The following is a 20,883-nucleotide window of genomic DNA, read 5'->3' on the forward strand; positions in this document are numbered from 1 at the left end:
ATAATCGGGAGTGCCACCTCGACAGCTTCCACCATGGACAACTTCCCTGCTACAATCAGCAATCCCACATCGACAGAGGAAGTTAGTATGATTGTGATGGCCACGGATAGCCCAACCTGGATTATAGCGACATCATCGGCGACATCGACGTCTGCAGCTGCTCCTTCTGCTTCCAGCATGTCTCCCGAGCCTTCAGCAACATCCGGTGCCAGTGCCATGTCTAATACAGCACCCCCTAGTGGAGGTCTCACAACCCCTCAAATAGCCGGGATAGCCGTCGGCGGTGCCGCCACCGTGATGGTCGTTCTGGGGTTGTTCTTGCTTGCATTATGGATGCGCCGACGGCGCCGTCAACGCCGTCGAAGTCAGAGGCGCTCAAGGGTGATAGAGCAGACTCCTCCTCCGGATTATCAAAGTCCACCCAAAAAGGCTACACCGACATTCGACAACATTGGCTCCTCGCTGACAGTGCCTCACGCGAACGGTCGCTTCTACGGTGCCCAGCAGCCAATGGAAGAGAAGAGGAGGAGCTTCTGGCGAAAGAGCATTCGACCAGAAGACATCGGCGTCGCAGTTTCGCCGGAGATACCTGGCGAACACTCTCCTGTGAGCGCATCGTCCGAGCAGAGTTTCTCTCTCCTACTACCCACCGCGCCTGTTGCAGCACTGCGACCTGCGCCGCTTGATCTTGAGGCTACAAGGGATCGCAGGAGATATACACAACGGCCTGTTAGTGACACCACCGAGTTTGATGAGGAACCACAAATGAGAGCGCAAGAGCCCGAGCGGATTCTCATTGACAACCAGCCATTTATCCTAGAGAAGCCGCCACTGGCGAAAAGGCCACGAGGAGCTCCACCGAATTTAAAACTGCCAGCGGTGCCTGAAAGCTCTCCCCGAAATGCATCACACGCACGAATCCCCCTGACACCCACGTATGACAACGGAAACATCGATTTCGCATCACCACCACGCAGCGTTCTTTCGCCTATGGCAACACAAGGATCGCTCCCTGTAGCAGAACGCAAGTTGCCTTCATCATCAACGTACGCGAACAGAAATGTCTTGCGGAAGAATCCTCCACAAAGACTGCCCCTTCGAGCACCCAGTGGTCTGCCGGCTGAGCCTCTTACGAAGCCGCGTAGTGCTCCCCGTCCACCTCCGGTGCCCCCAACGACGCAGAAGGCAGTGTCCGGAAGAAGGGAGATCGCAGCAATGCAGAGACAGAGCTCTGTCAGCTCCGTATATACCGAGATAGAAGAAGACACGACACCGGAAGAGATGAACAAACAGCTTGGGCTGCGAGCCAACCCGCCAACAGCTATCAACTCGACGTTTCCGCAACAAGTCGCTGCGGACCGGGGGAGCCCGATCAAGGCTCTAAGATACCCCCAAATACCGCGCTCGGCGGCCGTATCGAGGCAAGCAGAGAGGCCTGCACAACCTCGCGCAAGCCCTGGTTTGGCGTCACCTCCAGTGCCTGCCCCGAGAACCATGCCAGCCGTGCGACCAAGGAGGGACGAGCTTGTCCGAGCCGAAGCCAGCTTCATGCAAACAGATACAACTTCCTCGGACGGATATTATTCCGACTCGACCATCGAATTTCCGATTCCACCCACATCGAAGACTCGAATGTCAAGCCTATCTCAACTGAGAAACAATCCCTCTAGTGGGAACAAAGGCATTTTACCTCCAAAGACGCTCACATTTCTGCATGGGGAGTCCTCCCCGGAGACAAAGACCGTGGATGTCACATTACCGCAGCGGTCGCCGTCCACCAAAGCTCGATTGACACCGAGTAAATCAAGCACTGGGGATTTGTACCTGACCGTTGAGATCTGAGGAGTCCTTTTTGTCAGCCAGTTTCTTTTCAGCTGTGTATTCCTATTTTGCATCAGATGGAGGTCATTTTGCATCTCAGATACCTATACAGTGTATTGTAACGTGGAAAGCCCGGCAGCGGCTCAGATTACATGGCTTTACGAAGAAAGAATGTAGAATGCAGATACAGACATTTAATCTTGCTTGTTCCTGATTTACCTACTCCGTATGTCCCCCCTGCCAATCCCAGTCAGACAGGGTTCAGGGGTCTTTTCATAGCCAAGACAACCACTCCCCCGTCGCCTTGACCTTCGCGCGCCATCTTCAGATCCATTCAAGAGGTCTCGAACTGTGTAACAAGGCGTTTGGCTTTTTTATGACTGATTCTTGGTACGCGCGCCTTGTATCATAACTCACCTCTACTCCGGAGCCTGGCGCGTCGCTCGAACCTAAGCTATGCAAAAGGGAGTCTTACCTTGTCGCCAATGGAGAACGTTGATGAACATCCATCGTCACGAGACACGCGAATTGAGACGGCATTTATCTAGACGGATTGGGCAGAGTGCGCAAACTCCGGTCGAAGGAAAAAGACTCGATTTACCGCACGATGCAAAGCTTCGAAACGTTCAATCGACTAGAGCATCATCCAATCTAAGTACTTCCGTGGACGGCGAGAAATCGACCTTTCAACGATCTCGGGGTTCTGGCGACAGATTCACCCGCGATGATGAGAGGAGCGGAGACATTCGAGAAGGATTCACCTGGTTGACGAAGAACCCGGCCCTCGTGGTGAGTGTAATGTCTCTCTAGAAGATACACCCCACCCACTCTCGAGTCCCTCTGTCGACTTGCGCCTACAAGCTCTAATGCAGCCTCAGAATCTAGAACAACTGCTAGCTGTTGTTGCAGACTATCGCAAGAAAAGGGAAGTGGTGAGGACGATAGTCGTATTGACGACGCCGTCTCTGGCTTCTCTACTTGAGCCTGGGGATTTCCCTAAGGATCTCCTCCCGGCGCTATATCATGGACGCCGGTCATCTTCTGCACAAGAACCAGAAATGGTTGTCAAGTGCGTTTACGGTGTTATCGACGCATTGCCTGTACCTGCCCCCGTTCTCGCAAGGAAAGACGAACCCTCGCCTGGTCTCACTGGGACCGAAGGGCTTGCAGTTTTTCTAAGTTCCGACGATGGACGCTCGCGGTCTCGCTATGCCTCCCCGATGGCGCACGGCGGTGAAGACGGAGAGGCCGCCACAATCCTGGAATTCGCCACTGCGTTTAGCCCCAGCGATCTCGACGCTGGCGACAATCAAGGCACGATTACCTCGCGGCACGTAAGCTTACCAGTCGCCAACACAATTTTTGTCAATGGCCAACGAAGTACGTTATTCGAGGACGGCTGGGGGATCAAGTTCGGCGAAACCGATGAGGTGACCGTCAACTATCTTGGTCGAAAACCACTTTCCTCGTACCATGTAGACCTGGGCTGTCACTCCGATGAGATCGTGAAAGGAGGATCTAGTCCGCTCCAACAGTTGACCGAACCTAGAAAGGTGATCGGATCCATGGGCAACGTCCTGGCCCAGATCGAAGTCGGCACTGAAGCCGTCCCTGCCTCACGAGAGCTAGAAAAGGCTGTCCAGGCATTCATCGAACGCAATCCTACGAGTACTGCGCAGGGACCACTGCTTGTCTATGCTCTTATACGCCCGCAAAGCATGACGATACCCACCAAAGGCAGCAGAGATGGCCAGCCATACCGTCCCCTAAGCGTCCTGGAGGCCTTGTGGCGAGGAGCAAAGCTGTTCAAAGTATCAGGCGGTGGAGGAGGCTGGGGAAAGCGGCAAGGCCTCCTTTCTCTGGAAGCTGCGGTGAATTTCGAAGGCCGAGATTCTCAGTCGACAGCGGGATTTCCCGACCTTGACGATGATCAAAGCGTCGCGGAAGCACTCGGATCGCGTGGTATAATACCTCCATCGAGCACGGTGGAGTTCCTGGTGCACTCTCCGAGCCCAGCCCGTTCAGATCCTCAAGCTCAGAACTATTCACCGGCGCTGTCGGAGACCCAAACCTCCACAGTGGTGCTTGGTACCGGCGCAGACCCTGACACGCGAGATTATGTGGCGATGGACAACGACAGCAACGGTACAGGGGTTCGATTTGTGCCTCATCATTTCGGAATGATCTCCTACGGCGGTGCGGCTCTGACCAGCATCAGTCGTGCCCCTCTCTCACATCTTGCGCCGATCAAGCGTACGGAGACACGTCTTGATGTGCCAAATACACGCTTTATCCTTGGTGGCGAGAGGCAGCACTATCCCGATCTTGATCTGGACGCTGGGGGGTAGGAACAGGGTTTAGATGATGGACGCGAGCCACAGTCTACCGCCAAGGAGATGTTTGGAGCCCTAGATAATACTCGACCCGGGGACAGTGCAACTAGAGCAAGCTGAGTAATTGGTGAACCAGCGAAGTGGGCAACTTACGAACGGGGCTGGTCCAAATGGCAATCAGCCGCCTCCAAGCCAAGCATGACTCCGAAACCGAAAGTATGGCGTGGAAGTCGGCCTGCTAAGAGGCAAGCTATGCCGCCACCGTAGAGATGTTGAAACATTTGATCACTTGTACCACCATCATTGACCGTGGCCGATTCATTGCACTCCTAAGTTGGTCTGCATTTTCGGGCGGCAGCTGGTGCTGGTCATGGTCTTGACTCAAGCACATCCACATCTAATTCCTGCATCACCTGAAGGACGACCCCGAGCGATTCCATGAAGCCATTGACGGCGACTCGAAGCATGCGGTTGGTGGTGGCACTGTACTCGGTGCGAAGGATCGTCCTGTGAGAACCCTCCGCGCCATTCTTCTGCTCCTCGCCAACATCGCCGTTGACCTCGTCCGCTGCAACCACGGTGAATTTTCGCCGCACCAAAGGAGACAGCTCCGCGTCAACCTGTAATGCGCGCAGGGCGGTGGAGGCAAGGCGATTGCTGAGAAGCGGGACATCGATCACTCTGGCAGGCATGATCAGCGACGAGATGGAGGTCAAGGGTATGTGAGAGCCTGAACGCACAGTGAGCATCGGAACTCGGACTGATTAGCCGGATCGACCATGATAGCGGTGCATTTGAGGGCGCGGCTCGAGGGACCAGGATGCGGGATTGGGGGCTGTTTGGGACAAGAAAAGTGTGGTGTCGGTGACGGCGATGGTGATGGGGATAGTGATGGGACGCTCGGTGCTGGTGGCGTTGTCCAGGGCGTTGGTCGAAGGGTAGTGGGAGGCGATGTGCTGGTTGCTGGGCAACGGCGTGTCAACACCAACCGACGTCGTGCATCCCTGTTTCATTCACGGCCCTTCGCCCACATATTCCAACCTGCACCTCGCATTTCTCGCATCACCACTCTACTCGTCCTACCTCAAGTCAGCCGTCGCATCTTTACCCCCGTCGCATCCCATCCTCTTAGAGATCTATGCTTCCTCGCTCCATTGTTGCGCCGCATCTTCGCAGTGATATGCCACAGAGCTAGACACATTCCAATTCCCCCGGCTTGTTGACAAGCACTCCTCGTGCATTCAGCGCCCCAAGCTTCCGCACGTTTGTTACCCGACGCCGCTTTTTCCACAAGATCCTAGCACGGCAAACAATAGCGGCCGACTCTCTGTCCTGACCAGCGATGGCGCCTTCATTGGGACATTCTGCCAGCTACGGTCAGGTCATCGAGTACATTCAAGGTAAATAAAATCCACATGAAACAAAACATTGCCCCTCGCTGCGATGCGCAAGACTGACAATCCTACCCACCCACAGACCGACTGTACCTAGCATCCTACACCCACGCACCTGACGAGCATACTCCGTTCCCGTATCCTACTCAAGCGAAGAGATCACCGCAGAAGCGGTCGGCCAAGGCACAACCATCGCCCACTCCTGCGAGGCTACGGCCACCCCCGGTGTACTTCACAATCGACGATACCTTGCTCTACAACGCCTTCCACGCCGATTTCGGCCCGTTGCACATCGGCCACCTCTACCGATTCGCAGTGCAATTTCACGAGATATTGGGGGACCCGGCCAACAATGACAAGGCGGTGGTGTTCTGGAGCAGAGCTGACGCAAGAAGCCGCGCGAATGCCGCATGTTTGGTCGCGTGCTACATGGTCTTGATCCAAGCATGGCCTCCTCATCTAGCTCTGGCACCCATTGCACAGGCAGACCCTCCCTACATGCCATTCAGAGATGCCGGATACAGCCAGGCAGATTTCATCCTGAACATCCAAGATATCGTCTACGGGGTTTGGAAGGCCAAAGAGGAGAACCTGTGCCAGCTGAAGGAATTCAACCTCGAAGAGTATGTCTTTACAGTCCACAGACAAAGCACACATGCTAACTTTCCTCTTAGGTATGAGCGATATGAGCGAGTCGACCAAGGTGATTTCAACTGGGTTTCGCCTCAGTTCGTTGCGTTTGCGTCGCCGCAGTCGGAGCCTGTCGCCCCCATTCCTATGTCTTCGCCGGCATATGCGACCCTGCCTTCCTGCGTTCCGGAGATCCAGCACGCCAGAATACCTCAGCCGTTCAAGAACGTCCTGACCCATTTCGTCCAACGTGATGTTGGTCTGGTCGTGCGACTCAACTCGGAGCTTTATTGCCCAACATACTTCACCGCCCTTGGCATCCAGCACATCGATATGATCTTTGAAGATGGAACCTGTCCTGCCTTACCCATCGTCCGAAAATTCATCAAGCTTGCCCGCGACACGATTGCCAAGAAAAAGGGCATCGCCGTCCACTGCAAGGCTGGTCTTGGTAGGACTGGCTGCTTGATTGGCGCTTACCTGATCTATCGCCACGGCTTCACCGCGAACGAAGTCATTTCTTTCATGCGCTTTATGCGTCCGGGCATGGTGGTTGGCCCACAACAACATTGGCTTCACCTGAACCAAGGACAATTCCGCGAGTGGTACCTGGAAGATCAATGGAAGGCCAAGATGGAGCTTTCTAAGCCGTCGACGCCCCGCGGCCTCTCGACCAAGACACCCGTGCGCCTTTCGAGTGGTGCTCAGACGGCCACTCCAGAACGATCCAGTGCTCAGCGGACTGCACTCGGAGAGATCGACGGCAATGATGTAGCAACCGCTTACCAGGACGAGAACCTGCCAGCCCCTACGCCCGGTCAGCCCAGAAAGTATGCTCGTATGGATCCCCGGCAGCACCCATATTCTCGATCAACTTCTGGCGCTATGCGCGTCAACGGAAACAAGTCTGAAGGTGAAGTCGTCACCAGCGAGATTCACCGACAGAGCACAGGCGGCCTGGATAGCGAAGAGGAGCTCATTCTTCAGAGAGCAGCATCACGCCGAAGCCAGAGCAAGAGTCCCAGTAGCAAGGGCAAGGCTAGGAGCGTGTCATACACCACTACCACCACGACAGTGACCAAGTCATTCGACGTTGGCGATACCATGGGCATCTACGAAGACGATGGCGACGTAAATTTTCGGATGGATGATACCAATGCCATCTGGGATGAGCTCGCACAGGAACAGGAGAATCTGAAACTTAGCACCCGAAGTGAGAAGGCTGAGACCATCCGCAAGACCCCGAGATCCGCGAGTGGGATGGGCGCCATGGGCGTTGCGAAGACCAGATCCATCCGCGAGTCTCCTCGTCGCAGTGGCGGAGAAGATAAGATGAAGGTCCGAAAGACGAGTGGTCGCGTTGGGAGTGCCAGCCACGGCCCAGTCAGCGTCAAGCGATAGTGCTGCGAGACTCATCACTACCACCTGAGTGTGAGCATTTCACTGTGATTACGCTGCCATGATGTGACGGTCGCGAACCCCCTTTCTTCATTCTGAAGTGGCAATGATGGCGAACATGCCGGCATCTGTGGACTCAGTCACGACCGCGCGGGATTCTGTTTCTGTACATGGACATGGCATCTGGACTGGTTACGCACGGTGTGATTATGGTAGGACTTGGAGCTGGGCGTGAATCTCGACAATGATGCAAAATGGCTGTATTTTGGTCAGGACTCGCTGGAATGACTTGAATTCGATATGACAGGGCAAGGCGCACAGAGGAGCAAATCGGATTAGGAGATGTCATGGGCTTCATGCTTGGGAATGGTGTTCCAAACAACGATGATGCATAGGGTCAACGTGTCTGGGTGGCTGGTTGATATGAGATCCACGGTCTTTGCGACTCGGCTTGTACTGAAAATCGAACTTGATTGTGCTGCAATGGATATTCAACTTGTGTTCGAGGCAGACGAGAACACGGAGTAAAGTCGAGGGACCCGGATCGTACTGCTCTGGCAGTGATACCTACCTATGAAGCAAGTCCATTCGATCAGTGTTGTGAATGCTTCCAAGAGAGTAACAATTGTGCTGGTACTTCGTATCGGAAGCGCCAAATCCCCGCCAAGCCTCCCACCCCAATCAGGCAACTGCGGCGAGTTCTGCAGCTCCGCACACGCACAATCCCAACTTTTTTCGATTCCCTCCTCAAGCGGCAGGTCGCAACATACAGTCACCCGTCCACCCATCGATCCATCAAAGGCGCAGGATATCAACTTCTTTGCGACCTCTCCGTTCCATCCTCGTTCCTTGCCGACCCATTTCCTCCATTCTCTCGAACCCCCAATTCTTCACACTTTCACAATGTCCGCCGTCAAGGTAAGCATCGCTACTCTTCTCCCTGGGCGACTCCAGCGAACCGAGCCGAGTTGAACGGAACGGAATGGCTTTGCTGGCAAGCTCCCCCTAGTCTGTTCGTTTCGATTCTGCGACTCGACGTCGACTCGACGGGGCACAAAGCATGCAGTAGGCTAAGGTTCTCGTTCTTCGGCGGAGGATAGGCTCGCGGGACTGCGCAAAAGGCTGCTGCCCCTTCCAAGGGCGGCAAGGCCGTCAAGGGCGCCAAGGTTACGAATAAGGTACGTGTGCATGTTTCCTCTATCCGTTCTATATGACACAAGTTTGAACCTACTGTTATATTCGATTGGTTTCGTTCAACCGGTCTACTTTATGTCTCGGATCTAGTCCACATCTACGTCTACGGATGCGACCGTAATGGTGACTGCGACTGTGACTCCAACTCGGACCCGCCCTGTCCTATACCTGCGAACACCGCTAACCTGAGATTGTGACCGCAGTACACGATCAACTGCTCGCAACCTGTCAGCGACAAGATCTTCGACCTCAGCGCGTTCGAGAAGTTCCTGCACGACCGCATCAAGGTCGAGGGCCGGACGGGCAATCTCGGCGACAACATCGACATCAAGCAAGTTGGCGATGGCAAGATCGAGGTCGTCACCCATATCCCATTCTCGGGCCGCTATCTGAAGTATCTGTGAGTGGTGAACCCAGCCAGCGTCGATGTGGAGCAAGAACTATACTTGTGTTTTGATGTGGTGTGGTGTGGTGTGATGTGATATGATATGGTTGTGAATAAGCGGCTAACGTGGATGGTGGTGCGTAGGACCAAGAAATTCCTCAAGAAACAACAACTCCGAGATTGGTTGCGTGTGGTCTCTACGTCGAAAGGCGTCTACGAGCTACGCTTCTTCAACGTCGTCAATGACGAGGGCGATGAGGATGAGGATTAGATGTGGCGCCGAGAGATGCCATACACGGCGGGTATGGCTGGGAGGTGCGGAGAGCGGGCGTAGGCAGCTCGTCGAATGAAATAAAGACAAAAGACCTTCGCGAGGCGTGGCGTGCTGGACATCGTCTGGATGGTGGACAAGGACGGAAGATGCACGCACGCACGCATGGGTATCGTTCGAGGCGTTGTGTCGTCTCTGCGCGCACATTCTTCGTTAAAGCCAGAGGGTACGGGTATGAGCGGCCCACGGAGGCAGCCCTGCTTGCTTGTTTGGTCTCAGGGATTCACAGAGATTCAGTGGCCTTCTGGTCTCGAGGTCTGACGTGAACTCAACAGTGTCCAACTTCCAGTCGTGGAAAGGGATGTGTAGAGATTGGTCCGACCTACATATCAGTCAGCAATGAATCAGGCAGGCTGGAATCAAAGCGCCATACGTGTCCAAGTCCAAGTCGAAGTTTCATGTCCATGTCCGTGTTCCGTTCGTTCGTTGTTTGTTGCATCGGCCCGTCGCATTACGACTTCCCCCCAGCCCGTCTGGCCGGCAGTCAGTCAATCAGTCAATCAGTCCTGTCCGTACAGTACCTTGTAATCCACGACAAGTGCTGGAACCCTTGTTAGCGATCAAACTTACCAGGTAGTTAGTGGGCGGTTCCATCTAAACCTCCTATAGCCGACAACATCCCAGCGAAATCTGTGACCAATGCCCCTTTTGCGAGCGTCGTACCGTGGGGGGTGTAGGTGACATGCGACTTTAGTTGAGTACCTACCTAGCTACCGTGTAGGTAGACAGACAGGCACATCTACTCGTGCGGTTTAGAGGTACCGCTCGTGTCATGTCACTTAGTCGTGCCGATGCTGGTGTCCGAGCCGCGTGCTGCAAGCTCATGATAGTCAGATGTACCACGCCAGGGCAAGACAAGGACCAGGACCAAGACCAGGACCAGGACCGGTCTGCTATGTACATACCGTCGTGTTACGCAAGAGTCAACCCTCCGTTCTGCTCTACACGAAGATAATCTCGAGTGGGTACGGAGCACTACACTTCAGCCTTTGAGGTATGACGATGGTACTCTACTGTACGCTACTATACTAGATTCTAGGTACTGTACTCTGGGTACTGTACTGTGGCGGTTCACCCTCTGTATCTCTGTCCGTGTCTATACCCGTGTCGGTTCGTGTCTGTTCTCAATCAGACCGAACCCTGATTCTCGAACTTCGATTCCGATGTCATTGCAGGACGGCCTGACGAGGGCAACAAGTGCGATGTGCGATCGTTGCACGAGTGCTGTATCGGAAAAGTGAAGCAATCAATGTCCATGCAAGAGACTGCGGACGGCTGAAGCGGCAGGTTGAATGGCGAACGGTTCGGCAACGGGGTCTACTTTACTCGGTACCTAGTCTACCGCATCTACACGGTACAAGTACGAGTACATACCCTGCAGGTTGGGCAGGCGTTCAATCTGCAGGACAAGTGGACGAAAAGCTGCAATGGCAGGTATTCGATTTACAAGACGACGATAAGCTGCAAAGGCAGGCATCAATCTACATGGGCACAAAGCTGCAAACGTAGGCAGACCCGAATTAAAGCGAACGGTCTAGTTTTCAACATGAATTGTTGCTGTGAGCTCAGGACCAGGGACATGCTTTGACATGCTTTGACAAGCCAGTGTCTTGGCCTTGGTAGACCAGGATTGAGCATTCTATGTGCCTGCGTGAGATGGGATGTCATGACCTCCGCTGTGAGCTTGCGACCCTCGGCGCTGCCACCTACGGCGCCGTCATATTCCTGATCTCTGTTTGAGCATCGGCCATGTCGACCAGGCTGGACATCAGACCCGCTGATACAGATGGATTTGGTACCTCATGTTCTCCAGCTCGATGGGATACTTCAACAACTGCTGATTCAAACGGAACCATCTCGAATCATCACTCACGACTTTCTTCCACTTACTGTTGTCACCATCACGCGCCACTTCCAGCAACGTATGGTCGAGCAGCCACTTCATCGGGTACTCCTTGGTCTTGGAGTCGTCCCCTGTACCAAGCTTGACTTCCGAATAGCTCCCGGGGCTGTCCACGACAAGTAGCCACGAATCCACAGAAATGGACTCCGTAAGCGCCAGGAGGAATGCCGTCGCTCGCGTGATGGAGGCCGAGAAGAGCTCGTTTAGCGTGAACATGATGGTGCAGAGATGCACGTCCTGCAGCATGGGTGCCAAATCCGCCTCGCTGACACCAAGGATATCATGCTGCGAAAAGAGGACGTCAAAGGAGTCAGATGAGACGAACGCTCTATTCGCCGCCTTCGCGCCTTCACTTGCATAGGCAGACAATTGAGGCGGCGTGCAGAATGCAGTCTCGAGACTCTGCAGACATGATGACCAGTCTGCGATATCGACGACGTGGACATTCATCTTGGCCAATGGCGGCAGGATTGTCCGTGCTGCAGCCGCGCATGCAGCCACTTCGGCCCCTCCTCCGCCTCCAATGCAGAGCACGCTACAAGCGCTTGGAGCTGGATGTCGCTCGCCTGGCGATGATGATGAGTCTGAAAGCGATGCCGATGCTGCCATGTCAGTCCGGGCCGGCGCCGTAGGTGCACGAAGTTTGCTCCATGCCTGCTGCAGGTCGCCGTGTAAGAAAATGCTCGCGTACCCGAGTGCACGGCTGGCGCTCCACCTCAGTGCATAGGCATCGAGATATTCTGGCTTGGCGAATGCACGAGCAAAATCGCGCTGGAAGAGGTGGCCTTTGACCTCCTGGATGGTGGTTCGGAGGTCGCGTTGATCATGATCGAATGGGAATGCCCGGCGGAAGATGTCAAGGATCATCTGCTGTAGTTCGATCGGTAAGGCGAAGGCGGCGGCGGCGGCGGCGTCATTCTCGAGGCGCTGCTGGGGTGCCGCCCTCTGGCTTGTGTCGCCGTGGTGAGGCTTGATCTGACGGGTTCGATTGCTTCTATCCTTCTGCTGCTTCGCCGGAGCCATTGCATCACTTTGGCGCGCAGAGAGCTGGACTGACGGATTCAACCATCAACCGGAGTCTGCGGGAGAAGCGGGCAGGCTGGGCAGTGATTTTCTGAATGTTGTGCTACGTGAGGAAATGTCACCCGGATTGAGCGGCTTCCGGAGAATCCCCCGAGATTGACTTGTTTGCTGTGTTTCCAATCAGTCCAGTCAGATATTCCGGTGTGCTACGAGTCAAACGTCGCTGTTGGAATCTCCCGTCTCGAGTAAGAGGGAATTTAGCGAGCAGTGATACGAGTACTCCGTACTCGAGCAGCCCCGCGGGCGCGTGGTTTCCTGGTCTAGAGATTTCGGGCCAGCTGCGACACGTTAGAGGATCAACTGAGGTTGTCCCAATTGGTTCAGCAACTAAACGGGAAGAAGAGGCGAGCTTCAAATCAGTCAATGTGGTGTGTCGACCTGCAGGCCGTATGCAGGAGAATTTTTTTCTATCCGTCGGCATGAGCAGGATATGCACGCACAGCAAGACCAAGGAACTAGCAATACAAGGCACGAACCAAAGTTCTTTGCTAGCTGCACGCCGTCGGCTTCGTGGTGAGCGCCGAGGGCGTCTTGACGTGATGTTCCAGGCGAAAGTGGCATTATTGGATCTCGCACGTCCAGCTTACGGCGATGGATGATCGCTAAGTCAACCTAATGAAGAGCCTTCCCCACACAATTTGATGCGGTGTAGCTGCCCCCGGGCACTTGTAACCAGTCCAAGTACTGGGTGTGGCCACAATGCTCGCGTGGGTACTGGATCTGCTATCCAGCAGCAACCGAGATTCAAGATGCTGTTGTCGAGGTGACCACACGAAGCGAGTTTCAGGCTGGACGCACAGCCGTTTGCTCCCTTGTCAGAGCAAGACACTTTTTCTTGGGCGAATGTCAAGCGGTCGAGCCGATTCGAACGGCAGCATCCGCGCACAATTGTTTGCTCGTCAAGAAGCCACGAGTCCACGGATACGAAGAGGGCGTGTCCCAAGACGGTCTGGATGAAAAGCCTCCTCATCGCTGGTGGACTCCTGTGCTCCAGTGAGCATGGTTCCTGCGTTAGCTCGTAAGCTTTGACTCCGCCAGGAACAGACACGGGATGCTTGGGTGCCTTGTTTCGCGCGGATCCTCGACGATCGCCTTCACTTTGGCGAGCAGATTGCTTGCTGTTTGATGCAGTTTGACATGGCAATGGATGGCCCGAACCACAATCAAACACAGACGAAGTCGACCCGAGAGGTTTCACCAGGTGCACAAGCACCGAAGCGATTGTGGGAACAGCGTCGGGGGGCAGGGGAAAGTACCAATCTCGTAAAGATTGGGCTCATTTGGATAGGCAAGGGCTGCGCCGACCCGTCTCATCGCTTCATCAAACCCGTCTGCCAGCACATCACATGGCCGCTTCTCGGGTCAAGCTACGAAATTGTCAATGTCAATCAGTGATCACCCAAAATACTCCCTCTGCAGGTGAAGATAGCTGTGCCGAAAGAGGCCGTTGGGGATTCTGCGCCTTGCTCGCGCAAATGCAGGGGTAGCCCGTGGTCGTGGTGTGCGATGGCAAGCAGACATTCCGCTCTTCATTGGTGCGCACGTCAGCACGACCATAGCATACGAGTACATACGCAGGACGCAGTCGGGGCACCGTGGTCTCATTGGAGGCCGCAACGTGGTCGCAATGGATATCACACTGCCCCATAGATGTGCGTGCGAGTTGCCACTGCAGTTGGTGGGCAGGAGGAGCCGGCAGGCTTAAACCCACCGGCAACGAGAATGCAAAGCCTAAACGGGACTGGTGACATGCCGCGACGGCTGGTGAAGCCACCGAGAGTTCGCTTGGGCACGCCTAAAAAGGGCACCTGCGTGGATCCATCCAACTCTAAGCCAGGCAACCAGACAGCTCGAGGACCTGACCCTGCCCGCCCGGGTTAGCGGCCAGGTTTCCAGGTGGACTGTGTGTGCACGAGCTGACCAAACGCACCCAAACTGCGTCCTGCGTGGCTAATCTGCCGCTCTATCTCTGACTTTCCTCTCACCACCGTCTGCGCTCTTCTTCACCACCACCACCTCCTCCGCCGCCTCCTCCCGCCGCTCCTCCTCTACCTCAAGAGGCCTCTCGTCGCCTTGTGGCTCCTGTTCGAAGGAAGTACCTTTATCGGTCTTTCTTCCAGGTAGCCGTCCACTCCTTCAGCCAACAACTCGCGCTCCTCTTGCACCCCTTCGGCCCGTCCGATCCCAATCTCCCAGCTCGGCTGCGACCCTCGACATCTCAACATCGGGCTCGAGACTTGTTTCTCAGGTACCACCTGCAATAGCAAACAACTCCAGACACCGGTTCTGACCTCCTTCAGATACAGCTTGTACGAGTCATTCCTTCGCAGACGTCCTGCACCCATACGTGCCCATTCAACCCTATTTAATGGTGGTAATCGTTCCTTTGCTGGGGTCGCCGCATTCAGAGTTATCCAAGGTGCGGGAACACCTCCAACGCGTTACGTCGCACCTTCCTGCTGGCCAGAACAACGATACTACTATTAGTCTTGGGCGGCGGTGGCTCTATTGAACTATGACTTCAATCTCTCTGCCTGCTTCCGTCCCGGTCTTGTCTCCATTCGAATCAGCTCCTGGCAGTCCACCTCGATCCTCCCCAGCTCACAGACGGAGAGCTTCACGGAATCCCAATGCTCCTCCTCCGCTACCGCAGTTCTCCTTCAATCCCGGCGGAGATGAAAACGCTGTAGGCAGGGAAGGGATGGATTCACCGACGGAAGCTGTGAACAATGCGATGGGTGAGCCTGGTCGTCATCCTCCAAAGCCTCTCCCGCTCCCAGAGTTCAAGTTCAATCCCGGGGCAGATCTGCCCTCTGAGCGAAGTCCAAGCCCGACACACCCAGTGTTGCAGGAGATGGCTCTCAATCAACAGCGTGCCGTTCGTTCTGCGAGACCTGCCCCTCTGCCCGCCTTCACATTCAACCCGAGTCCTGCACCTGAACAAGCATCTCCTAGCCCGACAAAAGGAGGGTTCAACGAGGTCCAACAGTCCCTTCGAGGTGGTCATCGAAGAGGTGGAAGTGAATTTGTTGGTGGTGGGAGGACTGACGGACCCCAGATGGTCAGTACGAGTCCTGAGAAACCGGAATATCGACCCCATCCACCTATGTCCGGGGTCAGAGGACATGTGCACCGTCGTTCTCAGGCCGTCTCCATTTCCGATATCGACACATCTGAACTGATCAAAGCCAATGCTGTCGCCAAGGCACGGGCCGGCTCTACACCGACGACACCTTCTGACGGCGCAGAGGCCTTCGTGTTTCCACGAGGCAGTGCACACGTGCGACAGTCCATGTCAGGTGTTGTCAGAACTCCACCTTCGTCTCCTCCACGCCGGGGTAGTGCCCCAGGTATTCGTCCTCGCGTCGGCTTTTCCGATCATGTGGATGTTATTCCTAGACCGTTGTCCATGATCTCCTCCGAGACAGAAGGGAGCAACTCCACCATTCGAGGAAGTCATTCTCTCTCTGGCAGCATCAACTCGATAGCAGCGAGTCCCACACCCAACCCAACACTCATTGTTAGCCCGTCAAATGATGCACACGTCTCTCCAGAAAGACCGAGGACAGCGGATGCTCTTTCTACCTTGTCGCAGGGTCTGGCCTCAGACAAGACCTTGGCGATGATCAACCTTCCCAAACGCCCACTGTCTGCTTCTGGGTCACCTGGGACTCTGAGCTCAAGCAGCCCTCCCAACAAGAAGAAATATTTCTGGTTCAATCATCCTTCCCACACTTCCCCCTTGACCACACCGCAGGCCGAGGGTGGCGATCCTATGGACATCTTCAGCTCGCCAGCCGCGAGTTCGCGGCCGTCGGGGGACGCATTACGGCCACGAACCTCATCGGACGCTTCGATGTCCAAGAAGCGGAAATACCACACATGGACATCTGGAATCTTCTCGAGAAAGTCCGAGAAGCGCTCCAGCAAGGTCAAGCGAGGGACAGTGCCGGCACCGCCACCATTGACGAGAACCCCCAGTGACCATTTGAACGAGATTTTTGATGCGGATGATACGATCGTAATCAGAGAGCCTTCGCCAGTGTCGACTCGGGTTCGAGCCTCGTTGCAAAACCTTGCTCCATTGCCTTCAGTTCCACCGGAAGAGCAAATCACCAGCCCGGTCATCGATTTAGATGCTGCCTTGGGTCCCTTTGGAAGCGAGCAGAAGCTCGTACAAGATGGCGCCATGAAACATCCCCCACGGTTGGCGAAGCTTCATAGCAGTGAACGCAGAGGGGCAGTCGATGCTTTCGGTTCAGTCCATAGGCGGACGGAATCAGCACCGGTGATGCCGGCTGTGAACCGCAGTACCTTTGGCCTGCATCACATCGGGAGCAATGCGTCTCTGTCGGACGATGTCTTTGATGAAGAGGAGGAGGACAATTTTCTGGCTGGAGAGAATGCTGCACGGCAGCCTTCCACTAGCAGGCCGGGTCCAGAAGGGCCAGCGCCGTCGCCACCTCTAGCCAGCCTCAAGATGGAAGCCACTGATGGCCTTGGCCTGTCCATGTGCGAGAACCCTGGAGACGGAGTCATTATTGTGGACTCAGAGGACGACGTCTGTCGAGCGGATGACAACCGATCATCTAATGCGACAATTGAGGCTCCTGTCTTCCACCATTTCGAGTCCCGAAAGCGACCCATGTCTTCGCCGATGACTTTTGCGTATCCAGCCCCTCAGTCACATTATACCTCGTCGATGGATGGTCGTACAACCTCGGCTTCAATGATCTCTTCTCCAGATGCCGACCATCTCTCGTTCGATACCATGTCACCGCCATCTCGATCCCTGGGAGAGCCGAGCCCCGATATGGTCCTTCGTGCCTCGAATGACGATCTTCCTTCTCTCAGTGACAGCATTTCCAGTGGCGTCATCCCCAGAATCTCAAGCAGCGCGGGTACGAGATCTTCTGGCGAACAACGATCGGCGTCCGTGTTTGTGCCGTCGACTTCGAGGAGATCGGACAACAGTCAGGCGTGGAAGCGATCTAGTTTGGCCAGCCTCAACCGTCTGATACCTGGGTCATCACATGGCAGCAAGCTCAAATTTGAGACGGTTCCCGACGCTGCTGCGCTGGATGAGAAGAGCAGGAAGAAGACCAATCGGCTTAGCAAGCTGATGCTGTTCTGGCGATCGAAGGAGAAGATCCCAAACTGAAAAGGTGTGCATCGCATCACCCACTTAACGGCTTTATGAACAGCGCCTCGGCGTTTGGAGCATGACGAATCATGGAACTGGGCCTTGCTTGGTACGGTATTTGTTGATGCACAGTTTACGACATTTCACGAAAAGGAGGCCGAGAATGGCCTGTCATTCCTTTCCCAACCCGAGTCAATCGTTACCACACTTTTTTTCCATGCGCGGACCAACGCGCAGACTTACAGGCATTTGGAGCCTCTCTACTCGACCGAGTCTCGTCTCTTTTTGCGGCATTGGGCAAGTCGTGCAGCACATTCTTCCGATCATGGTCTCTTGGTGTCTGATAAGACTTGCGACCTTTTACATACTCGAACACGAACAATCGATTGTGTCCATATGAGGGATCGACCGAAATCTGAATGAGTGCAATTGAGCTGAATTGATGGAACGAGCTTCGAAGGGGTTTTTGAACCAGATCAAACACATGAAACATTGCTGGAGATGCGGTACAGCGCGCACAGCTGAGGTAGCCTAGCTCTTGGAGCATTGACTGAACATAGTGTCTGAAGACGAATAGAAAACTGAACCTTCGACTTCATGTCCTCTGCTTTGATATGGCGTCGTTCGCTGCTCGTTGTCTCTTATAGATACCCTATCCGGAGAGCTGCGGATCTTCTGCTGCGCCGGCGATCCTTCTGACTGGTTTCCTGGAGCGCCAGGTAGAAGCACAGGCTACAAGTTGTTCGCCGGCGAGGTGTATACTCGCGCCGAAGTACACAGTACGAGTAGTGGGTGAGTTAGACGAGACAGACGCGGCTTACATAACAGACGCTTGGCTGGGAACTCGAGTCAACGGCCTCGAACTCGGTGAAATCTTCTCATACTCCATTCATCGCCTATCTTCATTTCGTTCCCGTGTTGGTGTTGACTTTCTTCGCTCGCATGTCTCAATTGTTCTGCCAGTGTCGTCGTGTAGCATACCCAGTCCCATTGGAACGCAGCTCTTAGGCAGAAGCTCGCTTCCGTACCTTCATCCAACCGTGAAAGCACATCAAAATGTTCTCTAGGCAGCGATTCCACCACGGCCACCCTCAAATGGGTCCATCTCTTGTGTAAAGGTGGACTCATATCTGCAGAGATGCGGAAGGGCATGGCAACTCTGCCTCCTTGAGCTGATGGTCACATTTGCAGAGGGAGGCACAACCAACATCGCGAGACCTAATTCCAAGGTATATGCAAGTGAAGGCCACTTCCTGTAGGTGAACTGGGACTGCGCGAAAGGCGGTCACCATGGATTCGTTGCTATTGTGACTTCACCCAGCACTGAGGCAGTGATGGCCTTCCACGCCGTCGACTGTCAAAACAAAACAGCCTTCGATCAAGCAAGTCTTGTCCCTGCTCCTTCTGACGAACAGGTCTCGCACATATCCCTTCCATATTGGCTGGAGTAGATCGTGGGCTCCTTCCGACACTGGGACTGGGAAAGTCCGCCACCGACATGGTCGGGCCTGGCCTCCCCATTTCGACTCTCCTGTCGCTCTTTGATGCGGACCACCCAGCTCTCCCGGAGTTGCCACCCAACCGCTACTTTGACGATCTTGCAACGGTCGATGAGTTACTTGAGCACAGTTCTCCTGTTCGTGACCGCCGGTCAGACGTGAGTGCATCGCTATACGTGTCGACATTGGATGCGAGCAACCTCAGAGACCCATCTAGAGCTCCAAGTCAGAATCATGCACCAACAACAGACGAAATTGTACAGCTTATTCTGATCAACGAGGTGCAAGCCGCTGAAGATAGATTGGATGCCGACCGGAGGGCCCTCGAAAGAAAAGCGGAGGTTCTCGAAGAAGCCTGGAGAGCAGAAAAATTGACTCTGGATCAAGAAAGGTGGATCTTTGCGGGAGAGAAGCAGAACCTGGCGCAAAGAGAACTGGACCTGTGCTGGAGGGAGAAATCTCTCCAGGAGAACATGGACAAGCTGCAAAAGGAGGAGGCCATCTTCAGGCAGCAAAGAGATGAATATGAGCAGGAGCAGCAGGGTGCAAAGACGCAAAAACTGCGAGAGCTCATATGGGCGGCAAGCGAGGAGGAACTCGCCCCGATTCTCAACATACTACTCCTTCGCCTGGGGACACGAGGTTCCTCCGCCGATATCCTGGAGCAGACGACGCGACGTATCATTCTTCCTCGATTACTGCGACAACCGACACCTCTGGCAGCCACTGATATGCTGCACAATCATGTCTTATGTCCAGCGTTTGCTGCGATCCTCGAGCGTCACCTTTTTCCTCGTCCTGCGACTGACCAAGCAGAGATGGGTACTCAATCATTGGAAGAACACGTCAATGCAGCGACACCAGCCTTCACGTTCCGTGCTGGTCCGAGTCCTTGTACGACACCACTGAAGCTGCACGCTGCGAGCACCCTGAACGACGCCTCCCACAGCCCTATCCTACCTCCGAAGCCAGTCACTCACTTTTCCACAGAGGATATCAAGAACGCAATTCCCCCCAGAAGCGATCTCGAAGAAGGACCTGGTGTTTGCCGTTCCGCATCCGTCAGCAAGGAAGCAGGAGCTTACACAGTCGCTGACCTGTTTGGCTAGGAATGACAGCCACTGTTTCTGAGATAGACATGGACGGTTACTTCAACAACGAGTATCCTGTTGTTGACTGCGCGCGCAAACCTAGAACAGTTGTAAGTGCTGGGAACCAATTACTAGCTGGAGATGGGCTCAGGGGAAAGACACTATGGACAGCTCATCATACTAGAGGTTCATGAACTTCGATCACTGTTGGTGCCCAGGATGGACTATGTAACACAAACATTCTGTAACCTCTAGGGTCCGCCTCCTCAAAATGAACACCTCGCACCTGTCGAGATAGGCTGGAGAGGATGAAGCCGTTCCTCCGTCCACATGCTCCTTTAGCATTCAAATTGTGTGTCTTGCTCACATGTTAATATTTCTACATCATGATAACCCCTACATCCGTCGAGTCAAGCTTCCCCGGAAGACGGTCGATTTGTTGTTTGGACTTGCCAACCGCGATACGTCCGGCGCACTCTAGATCGTCGTAGATGCGCCACGCTGGACATCTCCACTCACAGATACGGTCCGCACAGATAGATATCCGATTGCACAACAAGTGCCAGCCTCTGTGTCGTTGTTATTGTGTCGTTGTTATTGTGTCGTTGTTATTGTGTCGTTGTTATTGTGTCGTTGTTATTGTGTCGTTGTTATTGTGTCGTTGTTATTGTGTCGTTG

At 54.5% G+C, this 20,883-nt stretch overlaps 8 protein-coding genes across 8 annotated transcripts; 6 read left to right on the forward strand and 2 right to left on the reverse strand.

The window, feature by feature from the left end:
* Positions 1-33: 33 nt before the first annotated feature.
* On the forward strand, positions 34-1,842 carry G647_08608 (uncharacterized protein; the record flags this gene model as incomplete). Its single annotated transcript, XM_008732917.1, has 2 exons — positions 34-1,108; positions 1,190-1,842. 2 exons carry the CDS (start codon positions 34-36, stop codon positions 1,840-1,842), a joined length of 1,728 nt encoding a protein of 575 aa, XP_008731139.1.
* An 845-nt stretch (positions 1,843-2,687) lies between these two features.
* On the forward strand, positions 2,688-4,169 carry G647_08609 (uncharacterized protein; the record flags this gene model as incomplete). The annotated part of the gene is made up of 1 exon (XM_008732918.1): positions 2,688-4,169. The coding sequence occupies one exon, from the start codon at positions 2,688-2,690 to the stop codon at positions 4,167-4,169; it is 1,482 nt and encodes a 493-aa protein (XP_008731140.1).
* Positions 4,170-4,522: 353 nt separating this feature from the next.
* G647_08610 (uncharacterized protein) lies at positions 4,523-4,846 on the reverse strand (the record flags this gene model as incomplete). Its single annotated transcript, XM_008732919.1, has 1 exon — positions 4,523-4,846. The coding sequence occupies one exon, from the start codon at positions 4,844-4,846 to the stop codon at positions 4,523-4,525; it is 324 nt and encodes a 107-aa protein (XP_008731141.1).
* Positions 4,847-5,496: 650 nt separating this feature from the next.
* Positions 5,497-7,579, forward strand: G647_08611 (uncharacterized protein; the record flags this gene model as incomplete). Its single annotated transcript, XM_008732920.1, has 3 exons — positions 5,497-5,554; positions 5,631-6,171; positions 6,223-7,579. 3 exons carry the CDS (start codon positions 5,497-5,499, stop codon positions 7,577-7,579), a joined length of 1,956 nt encoding a protein of 651 aa, XP_008731142.1.
* A 900-nt stretch (positions 7,580-8,479) lies between these two features.
* G647_08612 (uncharacterized protein) lies at positions 8,480-9,426 on the forward strand (the record flags this gene model as incomplete). The annotated part of the gene is made up of 4 exons (XM_008732921.1): positions 8,480-8,494; positions 8,677-8,754; positions 8,974-9,170; positions 9,300-9,426. 4 exons carry the CDS (start codon positions 8,480-8,482, stop codon positions 9,424-9,426), a joined length of 417 nt encoding a protein of 138 aa, XP_008731143.1.
* A 1,828-nt stretch (positions 9,427-11,254) lies between these two features.
* On the reverse strand, positions 11,255-12,412 carry G647_08613 (uncharacterized protein; the record flags this gene model as incomplete). The annotated part of the gene is made up of 2 exons (XM_008732922.1): positions 11,255-11,973; positions 12,028-12,412. 2 exons carry the CDS (start codon positions 12,410-12,412, stop codon positions 11,255-11,257), a joined length of 1,104 nt encoding a protein of 367 aa, XP_008731144.1.
* A 2,575-nt stretch (positions 12,413-14,987) lies between these two features.
* G647_08614 (uncharacterized protein) lies at positions 14,988-17,633 on the forward strand (the record flags this gene model as incomplete). The annotated part of the gene is made up of 1 exon (XM_008732923.1): positions 14,988-17,633. The coding sequence occupies one exon, from the start codon at positions 14,988-14,990 to the stop codon at positions 17,631-17,633; it is 2,646 nt and encodes an 881-aa protein (XP_008731145.1).
* Positions 17,634-19,113: 1,480 nt separating this feature from the next.
* Positions 19,114-20,223, forward strand: G647_08615 (uncharacterized protein; the record flags this gene model as incomplete). Its single annotated transcript, XM_008732924.1, has 1 exon — positions 19,114-20,223. One exon carries the CDS (start codon positions 19,114-19,116, stop codon positions 20,221-20,223), a length of 1,110 nt encoding a protein of 369 aa, XP_008731146.1.
* Positions 20,224-20,883: the final 660 nt, after the last annotated feature.

This window comes from Cladophialophora carrionii (genome assembly GCF_000365165.1).
Source record: "Cladophialophora carrionii CBS 160.54 unplaced genomic scaffold supercont1.7, whole genome shotgun sequence".
Taxonomy (NCBI): domain Eukaryota; kingdom Fungi; phylum Ascomycota; class Eurotiomycetes; order Chaetothyriales; family Herpotrichiellaceae; genus Cladophialophora; species Cladophialophora carrionii.